Raw genomic sequence first — 21,947 nt, forward strand, 5'->3', positions numbered from 1 at the left:
TTGTATACTGCATCATTCAGTCAGTCTGCAAAGCTCTCAACAGACTGGATAAACATTGAGCTAATGAAACATCAATTTTTAAATGTACAGCGTGTTTTGGTAGGGACCCAAAAGTCATCCAGATGAATGTTCTGTCTGATTTGCTGCTGTGTGTAAGTAAGTGTTTAGGGCTGAGAAGTTTCAGGCAGTCTGCCCAGGGCCAAACGACTCTTCCAAGATGCCCCTGTTTCACTCCAGTGACCTGATAAAATCCAACTTTGATGTGACTGATTTTTAAACTCACAAATCCACCCTTCTAGATTGACGAGACACAGTCAGTCTCCATCAGACAACGGAAAAGAGCAATTTTCAACAACATCCCTTGAATTAGTCAGCGTTCCTGTCACTTATCTGACTCCTGTAGTAGTGTGTTTTTTGATATGTGTGGTTTTTGTGCTCTAAAAAAATGTATTCACATTAATTTAAATAAATGAATGTGAACTAATAGAACTATTGCATTTAAATTCAGCTGTCATGATGGACACACAGACACTTCCCTCACAGTAGTAAGAAATTAAAAGGAACCTTATCTATTGTGATCTTTGACTGGAACAAAAAACACAGAAGCAGGAATATAGTCAATCGTACCTATTAGACAATAGAGATGTTTGTGATTAGCTGGGAATCTCATTTCCTCATCTAGCTACCGAAGGGAAAAGCCTTAATGAGTCCACTAATCTGTCTCTCACAAGGCCACATTTCCACAGAAAATCTTGTGTTATCCTGAAATTGCTTGTCCATATATATGCAAAAACAAAATCGTTTAAAAATTAACAAAATCTTGTTTTTGCTCTTTTAGTTCCTCTGCCTGAAGAATATTCGTACATTTCTGTCTGCATGCTGTGAAGTATTTGGGATAAAGAAGAGTGAATTGTTTGATGCCTTCGATCTCTTCGATGTCCGTGATTTTGGAAAGGTAAAAATAGAAAAAATTCTGAAATTTTTCTAGAATTTTTATTGTTAGTTCATAAAGTAGCCAGTTGTAACCAATAATATATATATATATATATATATATATATATATATATATATATATATATATATATATATATATATATTCACCATAATGCACACAATGAACAATAAACATATTTAATTCATGTATTAATATATTAATCTACATAATGAACATAAGTAATTGTGTGATTTTATTTTGAAATCAGAATTAGCAGTGAATTCATGCTTAGTGTCAATGAGACTTTTAACAAACTTTATTTGCTGAATATGGGTCAGACAGTATGTATTGATAGAGGGGGGAGTGTGATACGGCTGACCAGAGAAGCTGAGAATCTAACATATAGTTCCGGGGGCATTTGCATAAACCAGTCTTACAAATTAGTAATCTTTTTTATTTAAAAGGTTATTTCACCTAAAACGTATTTCACCAACTGGCCCCTGTACTCTTAATTCTGCAGCATTATGATCTGCATTATTATATTTAACCACGGCCAAAGAATAATCATAATATGAACATTGTTTTCTATCTCTACGCCAACATGTCCTTTTTTACATTCCGTTTTCCCATGCAATGAACATAATCTGTTTAATATTTCTCAGGAAATGTAGCTGTCTTCCTGTATTCATGAACACTATAAATGCTTGGTTGATGTGGTTGTGGTCCTCATCATGTGCTTGCCTCTGAAGGTGACCTGTAATAAATAGCTCATTTATTTCTCGTGCAACCTCGTCATGAATGTTTAGACTGAACAATAATTCCCTGAGCCACAGGAGTAACCAACTCCAGTAGCTTCCTCCTGGCATTTCTCCTCCTAGCAAGTGGAGTAGCTGAAGGTCTGGTCTCTTGTGGGTTTAAACATAAAGTGGTGCGTCCTTTGTGCTGTGAGGGACAGCGCTGTTCTCACAGAGGAGTTCAGCTATTATTTGACCGCACTCGTATGACACATCTGCAGCCACGCAGAAGCATTAGCACATCCCTGCAGGGCTGGAATACAGCCGAGAGAGCACTCCTGAAAGAACTGACTAATGCAGGGAACAGAAAAGCAGTGTAAACACCCCCAGTTTTTAAAGGCTTCTAGCTAAGGGCATGTGTGTATTTAAATGGAGCTGAGGATTGTCATTTGTTTAGCATATAATGTATCTTGTGAACCTGTTGTTTTGTGCAGTTATGCAAGATGAATGGTGAATAGCAGATGTATAGTTGATGTTAAAGTCTCCCTATAGCCTTGAAGATGTCTTTGCATTTTCTACTTGTTCAATATATTTGGCTACTTTTGGCTAAGGTAATAGCGACTTTATATCTCCCAACTGCAATGATATCTCTTGCAATTGACATCTCTTGACTTTGTTTCTCATCATTTCGACTTTATTTCGAGCAATGTGACTATATCTTACAATGTGATCTCTTTACTTTCATATATTTACTCCACCGTTCAATTTCTTTTTAAATTAGTACTTTTATTGAGAAAGAATGCATTAAATTGATCAAAAGGACAGTAAATACTTTTTCAATGTTAGAAAAGGTTTTTTTTAATCACAGACAGTTTCCACAAAAATGTTAAGAAGCACAAAATTGATTTTAAAATGGATTATAAGGTTCTTAAGCACCGAATCAACATTTTACAGTGATTTCCAAGAATCATATGACAATGAAGACTGGAGTAATGGCTGCTGAAAATACAGCTTTGCATAAATTATAATTGGAAACATATTACAATAGAAAACAGTTTTTACTGTGTTTGTGCTTTAAATACATGCAGACTTGGTGATCATAAGATACTTTTTCCACACACACACACACACACACACACACACACACACACACACACACACACACACACACACACACACACACACACACACACACACACACACACACACACACACACACACACACACACACACACACACACACACACACACACAGTATCGTTTGCTGCTTCCCCAACACAAATGTGTCACAATGAAGCAGTGGCTCCATTGTAAGAATTCTTCACTTCACATTAAACTGTTTGAGACTGTAGTTGCTGGGGTTTGCCCCATTTATATGTCTCTCTGTGTTTTCAAGGTTTAAGTTAATCCTTCTGAATAATCTTTGCCCAGCAGCAATCTGCTAACATGAGTTAGCCTTGTAAGTATGCATGTTACATCCACATCCATTAAATCTTCTTTAAATGAAATTATGAAGTAATGACATGAAATGCAGCTCAGATTTAGCACTCTGAGTTGAAGTTGTGTGCTTATTTTAGTATTAAGTAAAACTTTATAAAAAATTGTTCAAACTCTGATTGGATGGTCTGCCATTCAAAGCCTTTGTAAAATGCTGAAAAACACATGCCAAGTTGCATACTGTACTTTGCCCAGTAACAGCATACAGCCTAATTACAGCTTATAATGCACTACATTACTCAAATAAAATAATATACAACTCAATAACAATAGTTAACTATAGTTCCCTTTCGTAGTCACTCCGAGTTACATCGGATGACGACGAATGGGGGTTTCGCTTAGAACACCTATCGACTTCGAGTATTACAAAATGAGCCAATGGCGATGAAATGCCATGGGTCTGCGGAATTTGCATAGCGTATCTCCGCCCTACCGCGTGGGTATAAAAGGAGGACGCCAGCAACATGCAGATATGTTTTCGCTTCGGAGCCAAGAGTATTTCTTCACTCCACAGGCATCTCTGACTTCGCTCTACGAGACGAGCTTCTCTCTCCGGTGTTGGTGTGACGGCGATCTGCAGCGATCTTTTTAAAGACGGCTCACCCGTGCATTTCTGGTTGCAGCGGACTGGTATCGGACTCTGATGGGCACGAGCGCTGTCTAGTGTGTTTGGGCTTTGATCATGCTTGAACAGCGCTCGTGGATGACTCATGTTCTCTCTGGGAACGTGATCATCTCGTCATATATAGGTCGAGACTCGGTGAACTCGCAAGAGTGAGAGTCCCCTCATCCTCCCCCCGATCTTCGGCTGGTGGCCAGGGTGACCTGAGGGTGTTGGTCTGGAACAAGGCGCCGACTCTGTGTCCACACAGATGCCTCCACGGGCTGGGGCGCCATGCGCAATGGACATGCTGTCACACTGTCATGTTGAGCAGGGATGCTCCTGAAAAGTTCAGTGAGATTTATCACACCCAGGTGTTTAGCAGAAATGCTCCTGAGGTTCAGTGAATTTCTTCACACTTAGGTGTTAAGCAAGGTTGCTCCTGAAGCTCAATGATTCTCGCATGTAGTGTTGAGCAGTATGGCATGTGTATTGCCTCGAGTTGCCGGCAGTACGCCTTGCCCTGCACAGCTCCCGGGCGTTGCGCTGGGGTCAACACGTACTAGTCCGATCAGACAATACCGCCACAGTAGCGTACATCAACCGTCAGGGTGGTCTACGCTCCCGCCGTATGTCGCAACTCGCACGCCACCTCCTCTTATGGAGTCAGAAGCACCTGAGGCCCCTTCGTGCTATCTACATTCCGGGAGATCGGAACTTTGCAGCCGACGAGCTGTCACGGTTTCGGCCCATCTCCGGCGAATGGCGAATCAATCCCCAGTCGGTCCAGCTGGTTTGGGACCAGTTCGGGGACACACAGAGAGACCTGTTTGCCTCCCACGACTCATCCCATTGCGCCCTGTAGTACAACCTGTCCGAGGCCACCCTCGGCACGGATGCACTGGCGCACAGCTGGCCGCGGGGCCAACGCAAATATGCGTTTCCCCCAGTGAGCCTTCTCGCACGGACCCTGTGCAAGATCAAGGAGGACGAGGAGCAGGTCATTCTGGTCGCGCCGTACTGGCCCGCCCGGACCTGGTTCTCCGAACTGATACTCCTCGCGACAGCACCTCCTTGGCCAATTCCTCTGAGGAAGGATCTCCTTTCTCAGAGACGGGGCACCCTGTGGCACCCTCGACCCGATCTTTGGAGGCTCCACGTGTGGCTCCTGGATGGGACGAGGCAGGTTTGAGTAACCTGCCACCTGCGGTGGCGGCTACCATCACTTCCGATAGAGCATCGTCCACGAGACATGTCTATGCGTCGAAGTGGAACCTCTTCGTCAACTGGTGCTCTTCTCGCCGAGAAGACCCCAGGAGATGCCCGATCACTGTGTGCTTTCCTTCCTGCAAGATGGGCTGGAGCGAAGGCTTTCCCTTGGCAAGCCACCTTGCCACTCCTGGAGTTGAAAGTTGCCACCCCTCGGGCTGGTCACTCCAGCGTTCCTCCATATGAAGCCCTCCGGCCATATGTGTGTTCTTAAGTCCTCCCTACGGGTAGGCATGCTGTGGCATATCTCCTCTGAGATATGCTTCCCAGTGTACCTTGATATTCCTGTGTTAAGTAGGACTCCTTCGTCCGTGCCAGTATCACGACAGGGGGATCAGACTTTCGCAGGGCACTGGAAGACAGCTGTGAAGGTGGCGTGATTTCACGGGGACCCCCATTCATCGTCATCCGACGTAACTCGGAGTGACTACGAAAGGGAACGGAGAGGTTACGTCTCCCTGCCACTTCCGCTGTACCGCTGGGTAGACGCCTGAGTTCAGTCTCGGCTCCTCAGCGAAGACATATCTGCATGTTGCTGGCGTCCTCCTTTTATACCCACGCGGTGGGGCGGAGATACGCTATGCAAATTCCGCAGACCCATGATATTTCATCGCCATTGGCTCGTTTTGTAATACTCGAAGTCGATAGGTGTTCTAAGCGAAACCCCCATTCGTCGTCATCCGACGTAACGTCTCCGTTCCCTACTCAGGGAACGAGGGTTACATACGTAACCGATACGTTTCATTAAATATTTCATATAGTTTTATTATAAAAGCAATAAGCAGCATGATTGGCTAAAGTGATTTTACCGTGTGTGAATACTCCACTTTACACGTAGTGTAAAGGCCAGTTCACACAGAGGACGATAACTATAATGAAAATGATAAAAAATATAGTTCTAAAAATCATTCTAAATATAAAAGAATTGCAGAGGCCACTCCAAAACTATAATGATAACAGCACAGAGAAACAATATCGTTGGAATCACTTTTAGAGCTATTTTTTCCAGCTGATGAATGATAAAACATTGGCAGCAAATCAGAATCCATCCTGCTTTAAAGTTCTTGAGTATTTAAAGTGGGAAACGGCGAAACTGCTGTGCGCACTTAGAATAAACAGAATGATGTGGATGCTAATATAGTTAAGTTTATAGTTATCTTTCTAGTTTGCAATCTTGGTGTGAACGGGCTTTTAAAAGTAGGGTAGCCAATTTTCAGAGGCTAGTAATAACAAGCTAGCTTTGAAAGCATAAGATCCCATCCTCCCTTCAGAGCTTCTACCAAGCCACGCCTCCTTCAAAACACTTGAACGCGTACAGCTGGGAGCAAACAAAAGCATCAAGAGAGACAGCGTTAAACTACCTCATGTCTCAAAGCACATAACATTACAATAATAATGAACATAAACAATTTAAAAAGCATTGACCTGCATCACCTGACTGCTGCAAAAATTCACGAGCCGCTCCGAGTATACACGTCACAGGTTTCCATCTCTTCCATCCAAATTACAGTAGTTATGATGTGAACGCAGCATATAAGCTCGTTGTTTTGGTTCATGAGAAACTGTAAAATTTGGCTGCTGTTTGTTTGTGAGCTCGGTGACTGATGTCTGTCAATAACTAGCATGAAAAAAACATGAAACGTGCTGATGACGTATGATGTCTGTGCGAGCAGGGTGCGTGGAGGTATAAAAATACATGGGTTGATAGACAGGTAGGACATCGTATCATTGCACTCAGACCGAATGCAATGATTGGACGAACATTTTATGGTCCTACGCCCTCCACAGGCGATATATATTCGTATAAATCCATTTAGACCACTTAAATTAGTGATTGCTATCAGGACGTGTAGAGACAAAGAAATGTTTCTGGAACGAATCGCCTACCCTGCCTTTAATACATGGACTCTCATTTCTTATTTCTTTCTTAAAATTGTTTCTCATGAAGTCACACAGGTGTTAATGTTGCTGAACTTTACCACACAGCTGTTTGGAGGGTGGATTTGTACACCCTTAATCACTTTTCATCTTTCTGTGCTGTTTCCTTAGAGACTTCAAGGCACGTCATCTTATGCACATGTCGTTGTTTCAGTCACACCATTTGACAGTAGAGATATAGATTTACTACATGCCTTCTAGGCATTCTCTTATTATTAGGTTATTGGAGTATTGACACTTAGATAACACAACCATATCAAATCAATAGGTGGTTAGAGTTTTGTCTTTGCAATCCTAACGCAATCGTGATTTACAGACACGATTTCTCTTGAGCTGCTTTATTTGCTTCACATATGTTTTGAATGAAAAAGTAAGTTGATAATTAATAAAATAACATTGAGTACAGATGTTTTTGATAGTCTGGTGTGTATTTGTTTGTCTAATCTGTATATGCAAAAAGTGCATCGGATCAACTTTTTTTTTCTTTGTACATGGGCGTATTATTTAGCTGACATTCGAAATCATGGTCTTGTTCCTGATATCTAAATTTCCCAAATCCCAACCAGGTTAAGGGGTGGTTTCCCGGACAGGGTTTAAATTAAGACAGGAGTAGGCTTTAATCTAGAATAGTTAATCGTGATTTAAAAATTGGCTTTCTGTGGCACAGATTAAGTACAGATTAGTTACACCTGGACTATGGAGTCCTGAACTAAAATAAACCAAATTAATTTAAAACCAACGGTACTGATCTGAATTAGCATGAACCAAGAAAAGCTAAAAATTGCATGGAACTGAGAAGCAAATACAAGGAAAACAATGTCATCAAAAAAAGACTGCAATCAAAAAAACGTTACTAAACAAGAGAAATTTATTTTTAAGCAAGCTAAATAAACTGCACACATCAGCTATGGAATAAAAGAAAAGAAATGCCTGGAAGTCTGTTTGTAATGAATTATACACACACACACACACACACACACACACACACACACACACACACACACACACACACACACACACACACACACACACACACACACACACACACACACACACACACACACACAAATATATATATATATATATAGTTGTGGTCAGAATTAATGGCACCCCTGGTAAATATGATCAAAAATGGCTGTAAAATTAAATCTGCATTGTTTATCCTTTTGATTCATTAAAAAAAATCGCAACAATCTAACCTTTCATTAAAATAAAAAATTGAAAGTTGGGGGGAAATCACATTATGAAATAAATGCTTTTCTCCAAAGAGTTAAGCCCACATTGAGATTAAATAGTGCTGTATTTTTAACTTCCTTCTGATGAACATGTTACCAAAGAAGCGCAGGAAACCTTTAAAAGCCATTGTAAGGTCATGGTTAAATATCTGGAAGACTTTTAGTTGTCAGATTTCTCATTCTTTATTATCATTAATGTGAAAGTCATTAACACTATGAAATAACATAAATGGAAGGAGAAATATATTGTGACTAAAATGTTTAAAAAAGAAAATTAAAACTGCCTTATATTCTAGATGCCACAAACTAACTACCAGTTTTGTCTAGAATATAGCTCAGTACAACCTTGGTGCACCATGGGTTGCTTTTTAACAGGATTGAAGCAGTCCATATGTCTGCTGGGTAATTGTTTTTATTGACTATTTTGTCTAATAAAATAAAAAATAATTTGTCCAATAAAAATCATTGGAATTTTAGTTTATATAGAAGCTGTTGCTTTAATTATTGAGCATGTCGCTAGCAACACCAATGTCATGGGTTTGATTCCCAGAGATTGCTGATAAATGGACTGATAAATGGATAAAAGCATCTACTAAACGCATAAATATAATTCAAATGTAAAAGAAATTCATTGGTATGCACAATTTCCATGTTGTTTCAAAGCTAGTTTCAAGCATTTAAATAAATTCCGTTAAAATTGTGACTGATTTTACATTGATATAATATAAAACTAAAGATAGTTATGCCTTATACGCATTCTCACTTAGTTTATAATTTGATTTGTTCACACAGAACGTGTTTTTCCATTCCAATGCGCTACTTTTCCATTGGTACATTGTTTTGACAGTTCTTGCATCTTTTGCAGCATCTCGCGCATGACATGGCGTTCTAAAAACGCAGCACTCAAGTTAAAATCAGTTCAACTTTTTTTAAAAAACGCGAATCGATACCTTTTTCCCCATTCCACTGCCCGCGTCTCACTTTTTTTCAAAGCAAAAACGCATTCTGTTTGAACGAGGCCTATGAATGCACAGTCTATTGAGATGCAGAATGAAAAGCTCACCTCTGCTGCGCCACTTTATATAGGAATTGAAATTTAGCTGCGGCCTGCCTTTAAAACTGCAAAAGCTATGACTTGCATCTGGCATCTTCGCTTTATACTGTAAAGGTGACTTTTTTTAATGCACTTCAAAGTTGTTATTCATAATGCAGGTTGTATTAGTAATAAGGTACTGAATCCATGGTTTTATTTTTACCTTCTGGAACAGATACAAGGGAAACTTAGATTTAGCTAAATTTGTTACTCAGGGATTTCTGCTGTTCCATCTCCACAGTGACAGAATGCCATATGTGAAGGAGTTAAAATGCTTAAACGTTTATGCAATATAAAATGCATGAAGCGAGAATGAAAGCAGATGACAAAGACATCTTATCACGGGTGCGAACAAAAATAGCTTTCTAAAGGAAGCAGGGTTGGTTTTCAACAGGTGTTCTGAAGCGTGAGTCAAAGACCCAAATGGTGTGCTATCACCTAGATCTGTCTATTTGTACGTTTTGTGCTTGTGTGTATGCATGCATGCATGTGTGTAACCATATGTCAATCTGTATATGTCTGTGTGTGTGCATGATTGTAAATGTGAGAAAACAGGCCCACATCAGAGCAGTTTGGCATTGCAAGACCACTTCCTCTCCCGATAGTGCAGTGTCTCTCTAATAGCATCACTTTTCATAGGTAGACTATAAGAAGAATCAGTGCTGCTTTTCAGTTTAATATTTACCCTATTATTTAATTTTTTTTATTGCATTTCTTATTTCTCAAACTTTTACTCACCTAAAATGTGTCATATCACATTTTTGTTATTTCATATTTTCCCAGAAAACCACATATAAATACTAATATATTGCAATAAAATATCAGCAGTCGACTTTTACAGTTTCTGTAACATTTTAAATTGTTTTGTGATGGAATGCAAGGTTTTCAAAGATGTTGTTGTAATTGAAAGATAAAGATTATATAGGATGAAGTCTCACTAAGTTATATTTACCTATATTTATTTCATTGTATTTCCCTTAAGACAGTATAAATAGATATAACTGTGCCTTTTGTCAACATCCCTTATCACAACATCACTTGTACTTGAACTGCTGATTTATTGTTGAGTATTAAATAGTTTTAACAACTTTGTAAACCTTGCATTATATCACTAAATAATTTAAAATATGATGTATGGACTGTATAGGTCAGACTGAAATGATCAGCGATCTTGTTAAAAGTAAAATGAAATAATGTGCAGATTTTTCAAATGTCATCTGACATCATTTAAAGTTGCAGAACAAGCTGTTTGGTCGGCTTTATTTCAATAAATGTCCTTTTTTGATGGAGAGGAAGTTCTGAAAGTTAAAGTTTGTTTTCATAATGTGTAATACATTGAACTCACTTGTCTCAAAAAGACCAGGGAAACATGTTTTAAAACACAATGACTAGAGATAAACTAAAAGTCTGTATACTGTAAGTAGACCAACAACGGACACACAATGTTTATCTTTAACTTGCAATTCAAAAACACACTTTTGTCTTTCCAGGTCATCGACACTCTATCAAAACTCTCTTATACGCCTATTGCACAACAGAGAGGGATCAGGTGGGTTTGCATTTGCAAAATGAATCAGTTAGACACATTAAACATCTTATTCTCTGAGCTGAAATAATTGTTCTCCACCGATTTCACAGGTCATTCCCCACAGAGGAAAGCAGTGAAAATGAAGACATATACATCCATTTGGCAGATCTCCTTGAGTAAGCATGAAGCTTTCTTAACCTAATTGGGCAGTTGTTTTGATTGGAAGCAATGAGATACTAATTTTCGGAAACTCATTAGCACGTGCGGTTTTAGTCTCCGAAGTATATGTACGTGTTTTGTTTCTGATCAATTCTAGGTTTGAACAATTTATAGTTTCAGTAATTTATGAGATCTATAATCTATGCAAGCGTTGCGGAGGAGGAAAGTGAATGGCAGATTAATATGTAAGTGTGAAAACAGGAAGTTACACAGGAATTGTCTGTAGGCACAAAGCCTTACGTATCTATTCTATTTAAAAACCAGTAGCCATGATGTCTGTGGTTTGTGGACTGTTAACTGTTGTGTAATTATATTCATATTTTTAAAGCAGTTCTGAAGTCCTAATCTTGTATGTGTTTGTGTTAACAGTGAGGAGCTGGAGGAAGATATTTACGACCCTGTGTACGGAGATGTTGATGGAGGAGAGGTGTATGAGGATCTAATGAGGACAGAGGCTTCTGCGTCTCAGGCGGTACTCAAATGACTCAATACCACACACACACACACACACACACACACACACACACACACACACACACACACACACACACACACACACACACACGCACACGCACGCACGCACGCACGCACACAAACTCTCCCAACACATCAAAGTGTTGATTTCCTTTGTAAAACACTTACTCCTACTCCTACCAGAAATATGGTTGCATTTTCATATGAATCTTGATGAGTAAATTCACCATAAACACAAGTGCACCAGAAAAGTAAAAACATAACTTGTTTCTTTAAACTGGATGAGTTGCATTGAGACCCTATAAAACTTCATTAGGTTGTGTTTTTAAAGCTTTTTTTGGATAGCTTGCTGTAGTCTTTTCTCACGTTAGAGTTGTGTTGACAGAAACAGGCCGAGGTGGACATCAGAAGCTGCTGTCTTTTAGAGATCAAACAGACCGAAGCCAAATACACTGAGACTCTGGAGACCATCGAGAAGGTGAGATTCAGATTCTCAGCTTGGAAAATTTCATTATCGTCTAGTGATGGACAGCTGCTCCGCTGTTGCCACTCAATGAAGAATATAACTTTCCAACATGGAGCTTACATTTTTTGTGTTTTTTTAACAGTATTTTATGATTCCACTGATAAAATTCATCTCAGCAACAGAAATTGACAAGGTTTTCATCAATATACCAGTGAGTAAAGCTGACCACCATTTTTCTATATTTTTTTAAATAAACAATGTCTAACATTTACACCTTATATGTGTGTGTGTGTGTGTGCGTGTGTGCGTGTGTGCGTGTGTGCGTGTGTGCGTGCACTTTACAGGACCTGGTTAAAGTTCACAAAATCCTAATGGCCGAGATTCAAGACTCTGTTCAAAATAAAAATGCAGAAAACCTCCACCAGATCTTCATTACTTACAAAGACAAGTATAGAACCAACACGTTCAAGCACATCTTAACAAGTATCTTAATCGTATTTTTCAGTAAAAACATCTAAACATCCATAAAACAAGTTACTTCAGAAGCAAAATTGCATAAGATAAGAAGACTTGTTTACAGAGAATATGTTTTTAATTAAACTTATTTTTCATACCCCACTGTCATTCATTCATTTTCACAATTTAGTTTGGGCACAGTCTGCAAATGGGGTAAGAAAAATAAACTGAATGATAATAAATTGTCCAAAATATGAGTATATATTTCTTTAATTTCAGCTATGTCTTTAAATTTTAATTTATTGAAAATTCAAACAAAGCAATCACATTGAGGAAAAATTAATTAAATATGCTAGGGGTGACAGATTTTTGTGTAGAATCAAATTTTGTGTACTGTACATCTGCAGAGATTTTGTTGAATTTCTGCAGGCCTGGTCAATATTTAATATTTCTAGAATGATATTTTTAAGCAACTGCTGATGTGTGTGTTTTCTGCTAACGTTTACCCTGTCTGCTTTAGGCTTCTGCTTTATGGAAAATACTGCAGTCATGTAGAATCAGCCATTTCTCTGTTAGACTTCATCTGTAAGGAGAAAGAGGGCGTTCGACTGAAACTAGAGGTGCAGAACTGTTTCATTTTCTGTCATATTTACAATATTTCCATCTCATTTTATAATTTATTATGCACTTTTCTAATACCCAAAGCGCTAAAAGATCTTCTGTGTTTTCATATTTCATTTGCTTTGTTGCAGGAATGTTCGAAGAGAGCCAACAATGGGAAATTCACTTTGAGAGACTTGCTTGTAGTTCCCATGCAGCGTGTGCTGAAGTACCCACTACTGCTTCAGGTACAGTAACATGCACCTATACATCCACACTATTATCATTATATATTGTCTTCTTCCAACACTTTGAATTAACACTAGAGGAAAGCATATCACATTTTTGAGGATCTTAACTGCATACGGTACTGTGTTGGAATGAGCCTCTTAGATTGTCCTACTAAAATGTACCACATGGTGGCGCCATCTGGCTGGTTTTCTCTTCATCTGTGACCACTTCACTATTATGACCTTACAGAACTTGTCATCACTGCAGCTGGAAAGTTTTACTCTCCTGTTAGTGCAGGGACACATTTCTGATAGTACATGTTGCACAAATCAACACAAGAGGTCATTATATTAAAGTCAGCGTGAAACTGCAATCACAAAAAGTTTTACATTTATACTTTTGACGTATTTCTGAGCATTAGGGATATCCAAAAAATGTTGGTTGGGAAAAATTTATTTTGAAAAGTGATCTGTATATGACAGATGGAGGAGGAGAGGGAAAGTTGTAAAAATGTGTAAAAATTTCTGTAATTGTGCCGGTATTAGCCAATAGGCTAATTTCTAATTGTGGTCTTTTGTCAAGATTTCTTTTTCAGATGTTTTACTGTTCATTTAATAAATACCATGTTTATCAAAGTGTTAGTTCACCCAAAAATGAAATTTCTGTCTTTAATTCAGGGTTCCCACGCGTCCTTGAAATCCTTGAAAGTCTGTGAATCTGAAATATTTTTTTCAAGGCCCTGGAAAGTTTTTGAAAATAAACATTCATAGATGCAGGTCCTTGAAAGTGCTTGAAATTATTTTGTGCAATAAGTTTTCTGGAAAAAATGCCATTTTATTCCCTCCGGTCCGCTAATGTGTTATTTCGCCAACACTTCTTGGCTTGTGCATAATAGCTTGCTTGATTTACCTTAGTTACACGCATTTATGCATTATGTTAAATGTTTCCTGCGTGAGGTGCTTTGTGTTGTATGTTGCCATAACTTCATGTGTGCACAAAACTACTACGATGGCACCTCAACGTTTCACAGACACACTGTGAAACATTGCAAAAACAGGCTGAAACCGCTGAAACGTGATGCCTGGAAAATGCAAGTTTCAAGATATTTGGAATGTTTTATAATAATCTGCATTATGTTGTAACGATATGTTTTAAGTGTTTACACCGAACCGAAATATGTTCAGTATATAGTCCTATTCGGACGGTAATGGTTACTCATGGGTAATATATATATTTTCATCATATACAGTGGTTGGTCTGTGATTTTATTCCCGTCCGAATCCATAATATCATTGTTTTTCTCTCACCACCCACATCAATTTTTTTTTTGATGAACTCCAAGGTTGTGTGGAGGTTTAATTGCCATCCGAATCCACATCTCGAGTTTATAAGAAGAGATCACTTAAAAAAAATTCACTGTTTAAATCCTTTTTGATCTCTGCCGATCACCATATGTACGATAACTGTTGAGCTAAACTGCTGGAATGCTGGAAAGTATTTACAAGAAATAGATTTAATTACCCGCTCCACCTCAGTGAACAAAAAGGAGTAAGAGAAAAAAGCATGTAAACATTTGAAATGGGCCGTTATTGTGACAGCAATATATGTTCCAATTTTAAAATATGTAGGCTATTATGCACAACATAAAAAGTACAAACCATGCATCTTTATTTTAACCTCAAGAGGCTGCATTAACTTGTAAATGCTTATTTCCACTTTTTTTTTTAAATTACATCCTTCTGAGAAAATGCAAGAATATAAGAATATTTCGATTATGGCATACGCGGGTCTAGCTTCTTATTTTTATAAATGAGAATTAAATAATACATTATTTTATTAAATAAAATAAAAAAAATTTCGTCTTATTCCAAGCATATGACATTTTATTTACAGCAGACAGTCATGTGACTGACCACGTGAGCAGCGCGTTCGTGTGTTCGTGGACTTACAAAACTCACTCTTATGTCCCTACATTAAGTCCTTGAATTTGTATAGCTGTCAATGGAGGGACAGAAAGCTCCCAGATTTGACTTGAAAAGATCTTCATTTGTGTTTCGAAGAACAACGAAAGTCTTATGGGTTTGGAACGACATGAGGGTGAGTAAATGATGACAAAATTTCATTTTTGGGTGAACTAACCCTTTAAAGGTGCCTTGTGTCATGTCCACCAAAAAAAACAATTCATACTCCACATTCCATACCAGATGGGGGCAGTATACCTCCAGAAAGTGAGTTGGTCTACTCTAGAGTAACAAACGAGAAACGCCATAGTCTCTATGCTCCGCCCCTACCTTTACAACAACGACCCTAGAGCCATAGCCGAAGCCGAGCCAACTCCTAATAGAGGACGTTTTGACTCCAGAGGAACGTTGGTTGATGTCAAGTGATTTTTAAATATGACATCTTCAAGCTACTCCCCTTCACCTTTACCAGTGAATATGTTCATATTCGTTTTGTTCATATTACATTTTTATTGTTAGTTTGAATTACATTAATTTGACAGACAGCATTCGCTGATGTTGACCAAGTTAGCGCCATTCAGAGCTGCCAACTCTCACGAATTCACCGTGAGACACACACAATTGACACTTTTCACACGCTCTCAGTAACGCCACACATCAATTTTGTCACAGGACACGGAGACCGACAGACTAGACAGAACAGGTTAGTTATGATAAAAAAAAAACTCAGCTCTCAGATTCTGTCAATTTTACTACGCAATTCAAACAATAAATACCGTTTTGGCGCTTGTAAATGTTACACGACAGATCCCTAGCGCACGTGAACCGATCATCTCTACTAGCTAATAGTAAAAAAACACGAACACTGTTGAAATATACAGTAGGCTACAACTTACCAAAATGTATTCCTCATACATAATATCGACCAATCATTTTTTTTAATCATCGTGCAGAGGTCAATAACATAGCTGGAGAACAAGTATGTCTATTTATCTCAGGAAAGCAATTTAATAAACATAATATAATTAGCTAATGTTACATTTTATCATCAGTTTGGTAGAGACGGGCTCTGGTAGATAACAGGTGAAAACCGGATCGGATCTGTGGGTAGAGCTAACTATCAAACACATCAGGTTCAAGTACGCCCACAAGCTGTGCGAGTTATTCGTGTATTGAAGTTTGGCTGGTGGTTATGTTGCCCGCATACTGCCTCCCATGGCCGAAACTGGTATTATGACACCTGTCGGGCCGTGGCTAGTAATTTAGCATGCTAATTCAGGTTGATATCTCTGCAGCACTATAACATGTCATTTTTTTAATGACATCATCGCCCTTATTTCTTCTCATTCTTTTGATGCGTGTAGCTCATTTTTTGGATATTTTTACCTCAATTCTTGCACATGGCACCTTTAATAAGCCAAGTCACTTTTACTAAATTAAAGGGATATTTCCCCCAAAAATGAAAATCTGTCATCATTTACTCACCCTCATGTCGTTCCAAACCCATAAGACTTTCGTTCATCTTTGGAACACAAATGATAATTTATATGAAATCTAGAGATTAAAAATATCTAAAATTTGGTAAATGGAAGCTCAAACATGCAGGCTTGAAGTTCGAGAACCAATGAGGTTCATTCTTGCGTGTCAAGCAATTACTGTTGAGCTTTCATGTACCATATTTTAATGCTCTATGTTTGTTTGCTGATCAGTGTTTAAATGTGAATACAAGCCTAAATTAAATCTTTTTTTATATAAAGGGATCATGTCTCTTCAGAAGACTTGAATTAAACCAGTCAATTCATATGGGTTTATTTTATGATCTCTTTATGAATGTTTGGAACAGTCTAGTGTTTTGGGTGAATAGACTTTCAGTGGAGGGATAGAAATAATATCATTAAAAATATCTTTCATTTGTGTTTCAAAGATGAAAGTCTTGTAGGTTTGGAATGACATGAGAGAGTAACTGATGACAAAATGTTCATTTTTGAGTGAACTAGCCCTTTAACTAGGAATAACCTATAGGTAAATATAATTATCACAGTTTCTACACTAGTTCTTGCTAAAGTTTTGTAAGCTAGAGGTCCTTCATCATAGGACAGAAATGACATGAGAACAGAAGTGTGTGGACAAGTGTTAGAGACGTGTGTCGTGTCACACACACACACACACACACACACACACACACACACACACACACACACACACACACACACACACACACACACACACACACACACACACACACACACACACACACACACACACACACACAAGCATGGGTAGGTTACAGTGTCTCTGACACTCTACCACATGTTGCCCTGTGCTCAAACACATTGTGCCCACTTCCTCTGGAATGACATAAACATACTTTCTTTGTAAAAGTGTAGCGTATCTGACTTTTGTTTTTGTTGCAGTTTTGCAATTGTTTATGGTCTGAGCCCAGCTGATTTTTACAAACCCGATCTGAACCGCATAAATTTGTTTCATATCTAATTAAAATGCGAGTTTAAAAAAATAGTTTAATTCTAAACGTTCAGATCATATTTCATGTATTTTTCATTATTTATGATGTGATGCAAATGTAACGTCATACTGGCATTCAGTATGTAATGAATGGGACATGGGCAAACAAGAAAGGAGTTTCAGACACTGCATATTCACTATTGTGTAAGTATAGTAAATAGAGTCTGACACATGTTGTTTTCAATTCTCTTTTCGTCTTGCATCTCTTGCCGTCGTGTTGATGCATAAGTCATTAGTCAATATCCATATTAGTTCTCATTGTATTGTACGCTGTTTGAACAAATGAATCAGAGTTCATCACTCACAAAATGACAGTGCAGATAAAAAATAAATAAATAATTGGTCTTACAAAGCTCATTGTGTCTGCAGAAGCACGGATCACCACTAGCAGTGAGTATTGAGACCGAAATAGAGATGAATGTCTGAAGAGACAGGATTTACTGGTAGATCTACAGGGATGAACACTGAAATCTCATTCATTTGTACTGTAGGTAATTGGGTCTCCATAAGCTCCTGCTCTGCATTATACCTCCAATACTTTTAGGAATATATACACAGCCTGAGGCTAGTTGCACGTGCACACACACACAAACACACACACACACATGCTTGAGCTTCCCTCAAAGTCAGCAGTGGCCTGGGTCAGAATGTAAATCTGGAAAAATTGCTGAACTTTCTACTCACCTTGTTTACTTGCTGCGACTGGGCTGTTTGTCTCTCTCCAGCAGAATTCGATTCCACTCTGAAAACAAATGCTGTTCCTGATGAGCTGCACAGATTTCATACTTGGAACAACACCATTTCTCTGCCAGTGTGTTGTGTGCTTGTGAGTCTGTTTGCGCACAAATCCAAAGGCCAGATTTGTTTATCAAGTTAATTAGTTATGTTATAGCGTCCATCTCAAAAGGTTCTGTTGATGCTTTTTTCCATACCGTGGAATAAATCTGGTTCAAATCAAAACGTCCAGCATCCCATCAAAACGGACCTGGTGTGCTCATTAGAAACTTGGCTCTGGGTCTTTCAGAACAAGTCTTTAATGAAGTGGTCTAGTCCAGAGTTTTGATGATGATGTGATCACATTCCGTGACACAGAACAGAGCCTGAACATAATTCTGACTCAATGTAATATAATTCTGTTTCAATGACATATAAGGGTCTCCAGGATAAAGAAACACATGCATCAGAGTAGAAATATTCTCTTTCGTTTCAGATGGTTTAATCTTTGTAGGTCTCACCACATGATTTGATTTGATAGAAAAAAGTTTTTCAAATATTAATAATCAGTTAATAACATTTGTACGGAGGCCCTCAATTGATGTGGGGGGGGGGGGGGGGGGGGGGGATAGTGTGGCCACAATTTAACAAAAGTGATGAGAAACATTCATAAAATGAAAAGAATAATAAGTTGTCTTATTTTTCCCCTGTATGACCAATAATAATAAAAAAAAGATTATGCCAAACTGCTTCTCTCTTTTCAAGGATTGCACTGTTTTAATTAGGCTTTTCTTTCTTTCATTGTGGTATCTGGACAATATCATCATGATATTTTGACTTTATTGTCTAAATTTAATTTTAGAAATTAAAATCATGATCTTCTAAGAAGAGATGTAATTAAACAATTGACTTTTTTTTCTTTCACTTTTCATATAGGAATTGGTAAAATATACTACTGACACCACAGAAAAGAGCAACCTACGAGTAGCGCTTGATGCCATGAGAGTAAGTATCAATTTCTTATGGAATATACAGCAAAAACTTACAGAAAGTACAGATTAGCAATTTTTTGTCATTATTAAGTGCTTAAAGGTGCAGTAAGTGATTTCTAAGAAACACTTGATATTTGAAATCAACCCAAACAACACCTCCCTTCATTGCTCCGCCCCAAAAAGTGCACAAACATCTAATGCAAGAGTGGATGTCTCTTTATCAAAGCAAGATGATTTAATGATAAGGAAGAACAAAAAATTAACATACAGTAGAGAAGTACATGCATATAAGGAAGAGTTGATTGTTAGTCTCCAGCAGCACACGAGCTCCAGACAAACAATGACACTCAAAACTGTCCTTTTACTATAGCTAACATAACAACAACATCATATCTTGGTAGGGCTGTCGCGATAACCGCAATATTGCAGTACTGCGCTACTGACAGGCCAACCGCAGTGGAATGCAGGTAACCGCAGCAACCGCGAACCGCGTTTTCTTTTGTCATAAGGCCACCCTTCGTAGTTCGGAATGTGTATTGAATGTTAAATAAGTTAATAATGATAACAAGACTGTTTATCATGGTGATTTGTACAGAGGATTCGTGGATTTGGATTTAAGCCTAAACAGACAGTGAATGTGATCGACTGAGCGCGTGCGATTACCTGCGTCTGTCTGTGAAGTCAAGTCATGTATATTCATGAAAAGGTTGCCGTTTCCAAGGAAAGCGAAATATTTGTCGTAGGGTATCATCCTTTTAATGTGTAAGGGTATTTACCATGAATGGCGTCAGCGCTGGTCAGCATTACACAGCGCGAGGAAGCCGTGGGGGAAAAGCAGCGAGTCTCGCATTGAATCAATGCCATTGGTCTCTATTAAGTGAAGCATTGCTTCAGCTTTGCCCAAAAGTGAAGCATTGCTGGCCAGCTGAGCCTTGAAAAGTGGAGCTCAAAGTTAACAAACAATTAACACCTTGTTTCATTACATCTATCATTTAAGGAATCAGCTTTTTTGAACGTTTTGGTTGAATGAACGGTTTAATGACTTACTCAAAGACAGTCCGTTGGCGTAACAACTGCGCGCTGAGTGACAGTCTTTCAATGCGCAGAGACGCTGTTTAGTTTCGGTTACATTGGTTACATTGTTTTTGTGTATGCTTCAAATAATAGCAACAATAGCAAAAAAATTAAATAATTGTCAGTAAAACCGCATATCGCGCTATTGAGCCACTCAAAATTACCGCAAGGGAAATTCCTTCACCGCAACAGCCCTAAATCTTGGTTCTGTGAAACAAAGCAAAACCAATGTTTCTCACGAATGGAGCAGAAACAACGCAACCTCGGCGTCAGGTTTCAGTCCTTCTGTCTCTCCTGTGCTGGAAAGCTTTTCTAATATTAATGTTGGTCCTAAAGCTCTTGCCTGATCTTAACCCTTCTATTTTCAGTTATATTCCTCTGACCTTTTCTCTTTTGTAATGTCTCTCAGCCATCTCTCTTTCTACAGTCTTTCTTCAAATCTCTGCCAGTAGGCTTTAGTTTTGTCACTGTCATGAACCATGAATGGCTACTTGCTAGCTGGTTACCAGTGGTATGTACTTTAGTTAGTACTGTGCAGTTTCGTAAATGTTCAGGAGTACACTAGCATATAGATGGCCTCAAAGCTAACAAAGTCTAGAGGTTGAACAACTTCAGATTTTTTGAAGTCGGCATTTATGTGATTAAAGTCGAGTCGACTAGTCACTGATGATGCCATTAATGAACAAATAAGCCTGAACCTCGAGCTGAGACTCGAACGCGGGTCGCCTTTTGCACAGCTATGGCATATATGACACAGCCTACAAGGCTATTAGTTCTACATAACAGCTTATTTTTTATCAGTTCTTTTGACTTTGGGTCATTATATTTCTCACAGGTTTCTGCTCGTTCTGAATCAGATACAGACAAAGTAGCACAGTAAAGATTAGCTACATTTATATGAATGCAGCATTAGTGAGAGAGTGATTTCATGTGTAAATTAATTCTACCTGACAGCGTCTCCCTACTAATAGTGAAGCTGTGGGTTTTAGTTACTTATAAATATATTAGAACTTTTCTAAACTATTTTATTGATAAATCATAGAACAGTGTTGACAATATATTTCTGCGCTACTGAATGTTTCTGTGTGCGCACGATCTGCACGTGATGTGTGACCTACAGTGTGTATGTGTGTGCGTTACAATGCAACAGCGCTTTGGTTTAGAGCGGCGATTAACTTATGTGTACAGTAAGCTATATAAAACGTGCGTTCACCCGATCAATTTTGAGTATCCATATGTTATAATTAAACATATCTTGTGGAGGGCTCTAGGAGTATGAATTTATTTTTCATTTTAACTGTTGGAAACCGAGCGTAAAAGTGGACTTCAAAGATTTCTTATCCTGTTGCGCCCTCTGTAGGCCATGATCTGCGACTAGTCGACATCAGGCTTATATGGCAGAGAATTA

General features: G+C 38.5%; 1 protein-coding gene across 5 annotated transcripts in view; it reads left to right on the forward strand.

The window, feature by feature from the left end:
* vav3b (vav 3 guanine nucleotide exchange factor b) overlaps positions 1 to 21,947 on the forward strand; it is a 69,815-nt gene that overhangs the window by 886 nt on the left and 46,982 nt on the right. For 3 of the 5 annotated variants that reach the window (XM_077225280.1, XM_077225289.1, XM_077225304.1), the window contains exons 2-11: positions 839 to 955; positions 10,792 to 10,850; positions 10,940 to 11,005; positions 11,418 to 11,520; positions 11,908 to 12,000; positions 12,131 to 12,199; positions 12,333 to 12,436; positions 12,965 to 13,064; positions 13,197 to 13,292; positions 19,410 to 19,478. In XM_077225280.1, the coding sequence (XP_077081395.1) occupies positions 839 to 955; positions 10,792 to 10,850; positions 10,940 to 11,005; positions 11,418 to 11,520; positions 11,908 to 12,000; positions 12,131 to 12,199; positions 12,333 to 12,436; positions 12,965 to 13,064; positions 13,197 to 13,292; positions 19,410 to 19,478 (876 nt within the window). The remainder of the gene's footprint in view (positions 1 to 838; positions 956 to 10,791; positions 10,851 to 10,939; positions 11,006 to 11,417; positions 11,521 to 11,907; positions 12,001 to 12,130; positions 12,200 to 12,332; positions 12,437 to 12,964; positions 13,065 to 13,196; positions 13,293 to 19,409; positions 19,479 to 21,947) is intronic. The other 2 variants (XM_077225315.1, XM_077225298.1) reach the window with 1 other exon arrangement.

This window comes from Siphateles boraxobius, unplaced genomic scaffold (genome assembly GCF_051911475.1).
Source record: "Siphateles boraxobius isolate OS27281-9 unplaced genomic scaffold, OSU_SipBor_1 1, whole genome shotgun sequence".
In the NCBI taxonomy this organism is placed as follows: domain Eukaryota; kingdom Metazoa; phylum Chordata; class Actinopteri; order Cypriniformes; family Leuciscidae; genus Siphateles; species Siphateles boraxobius.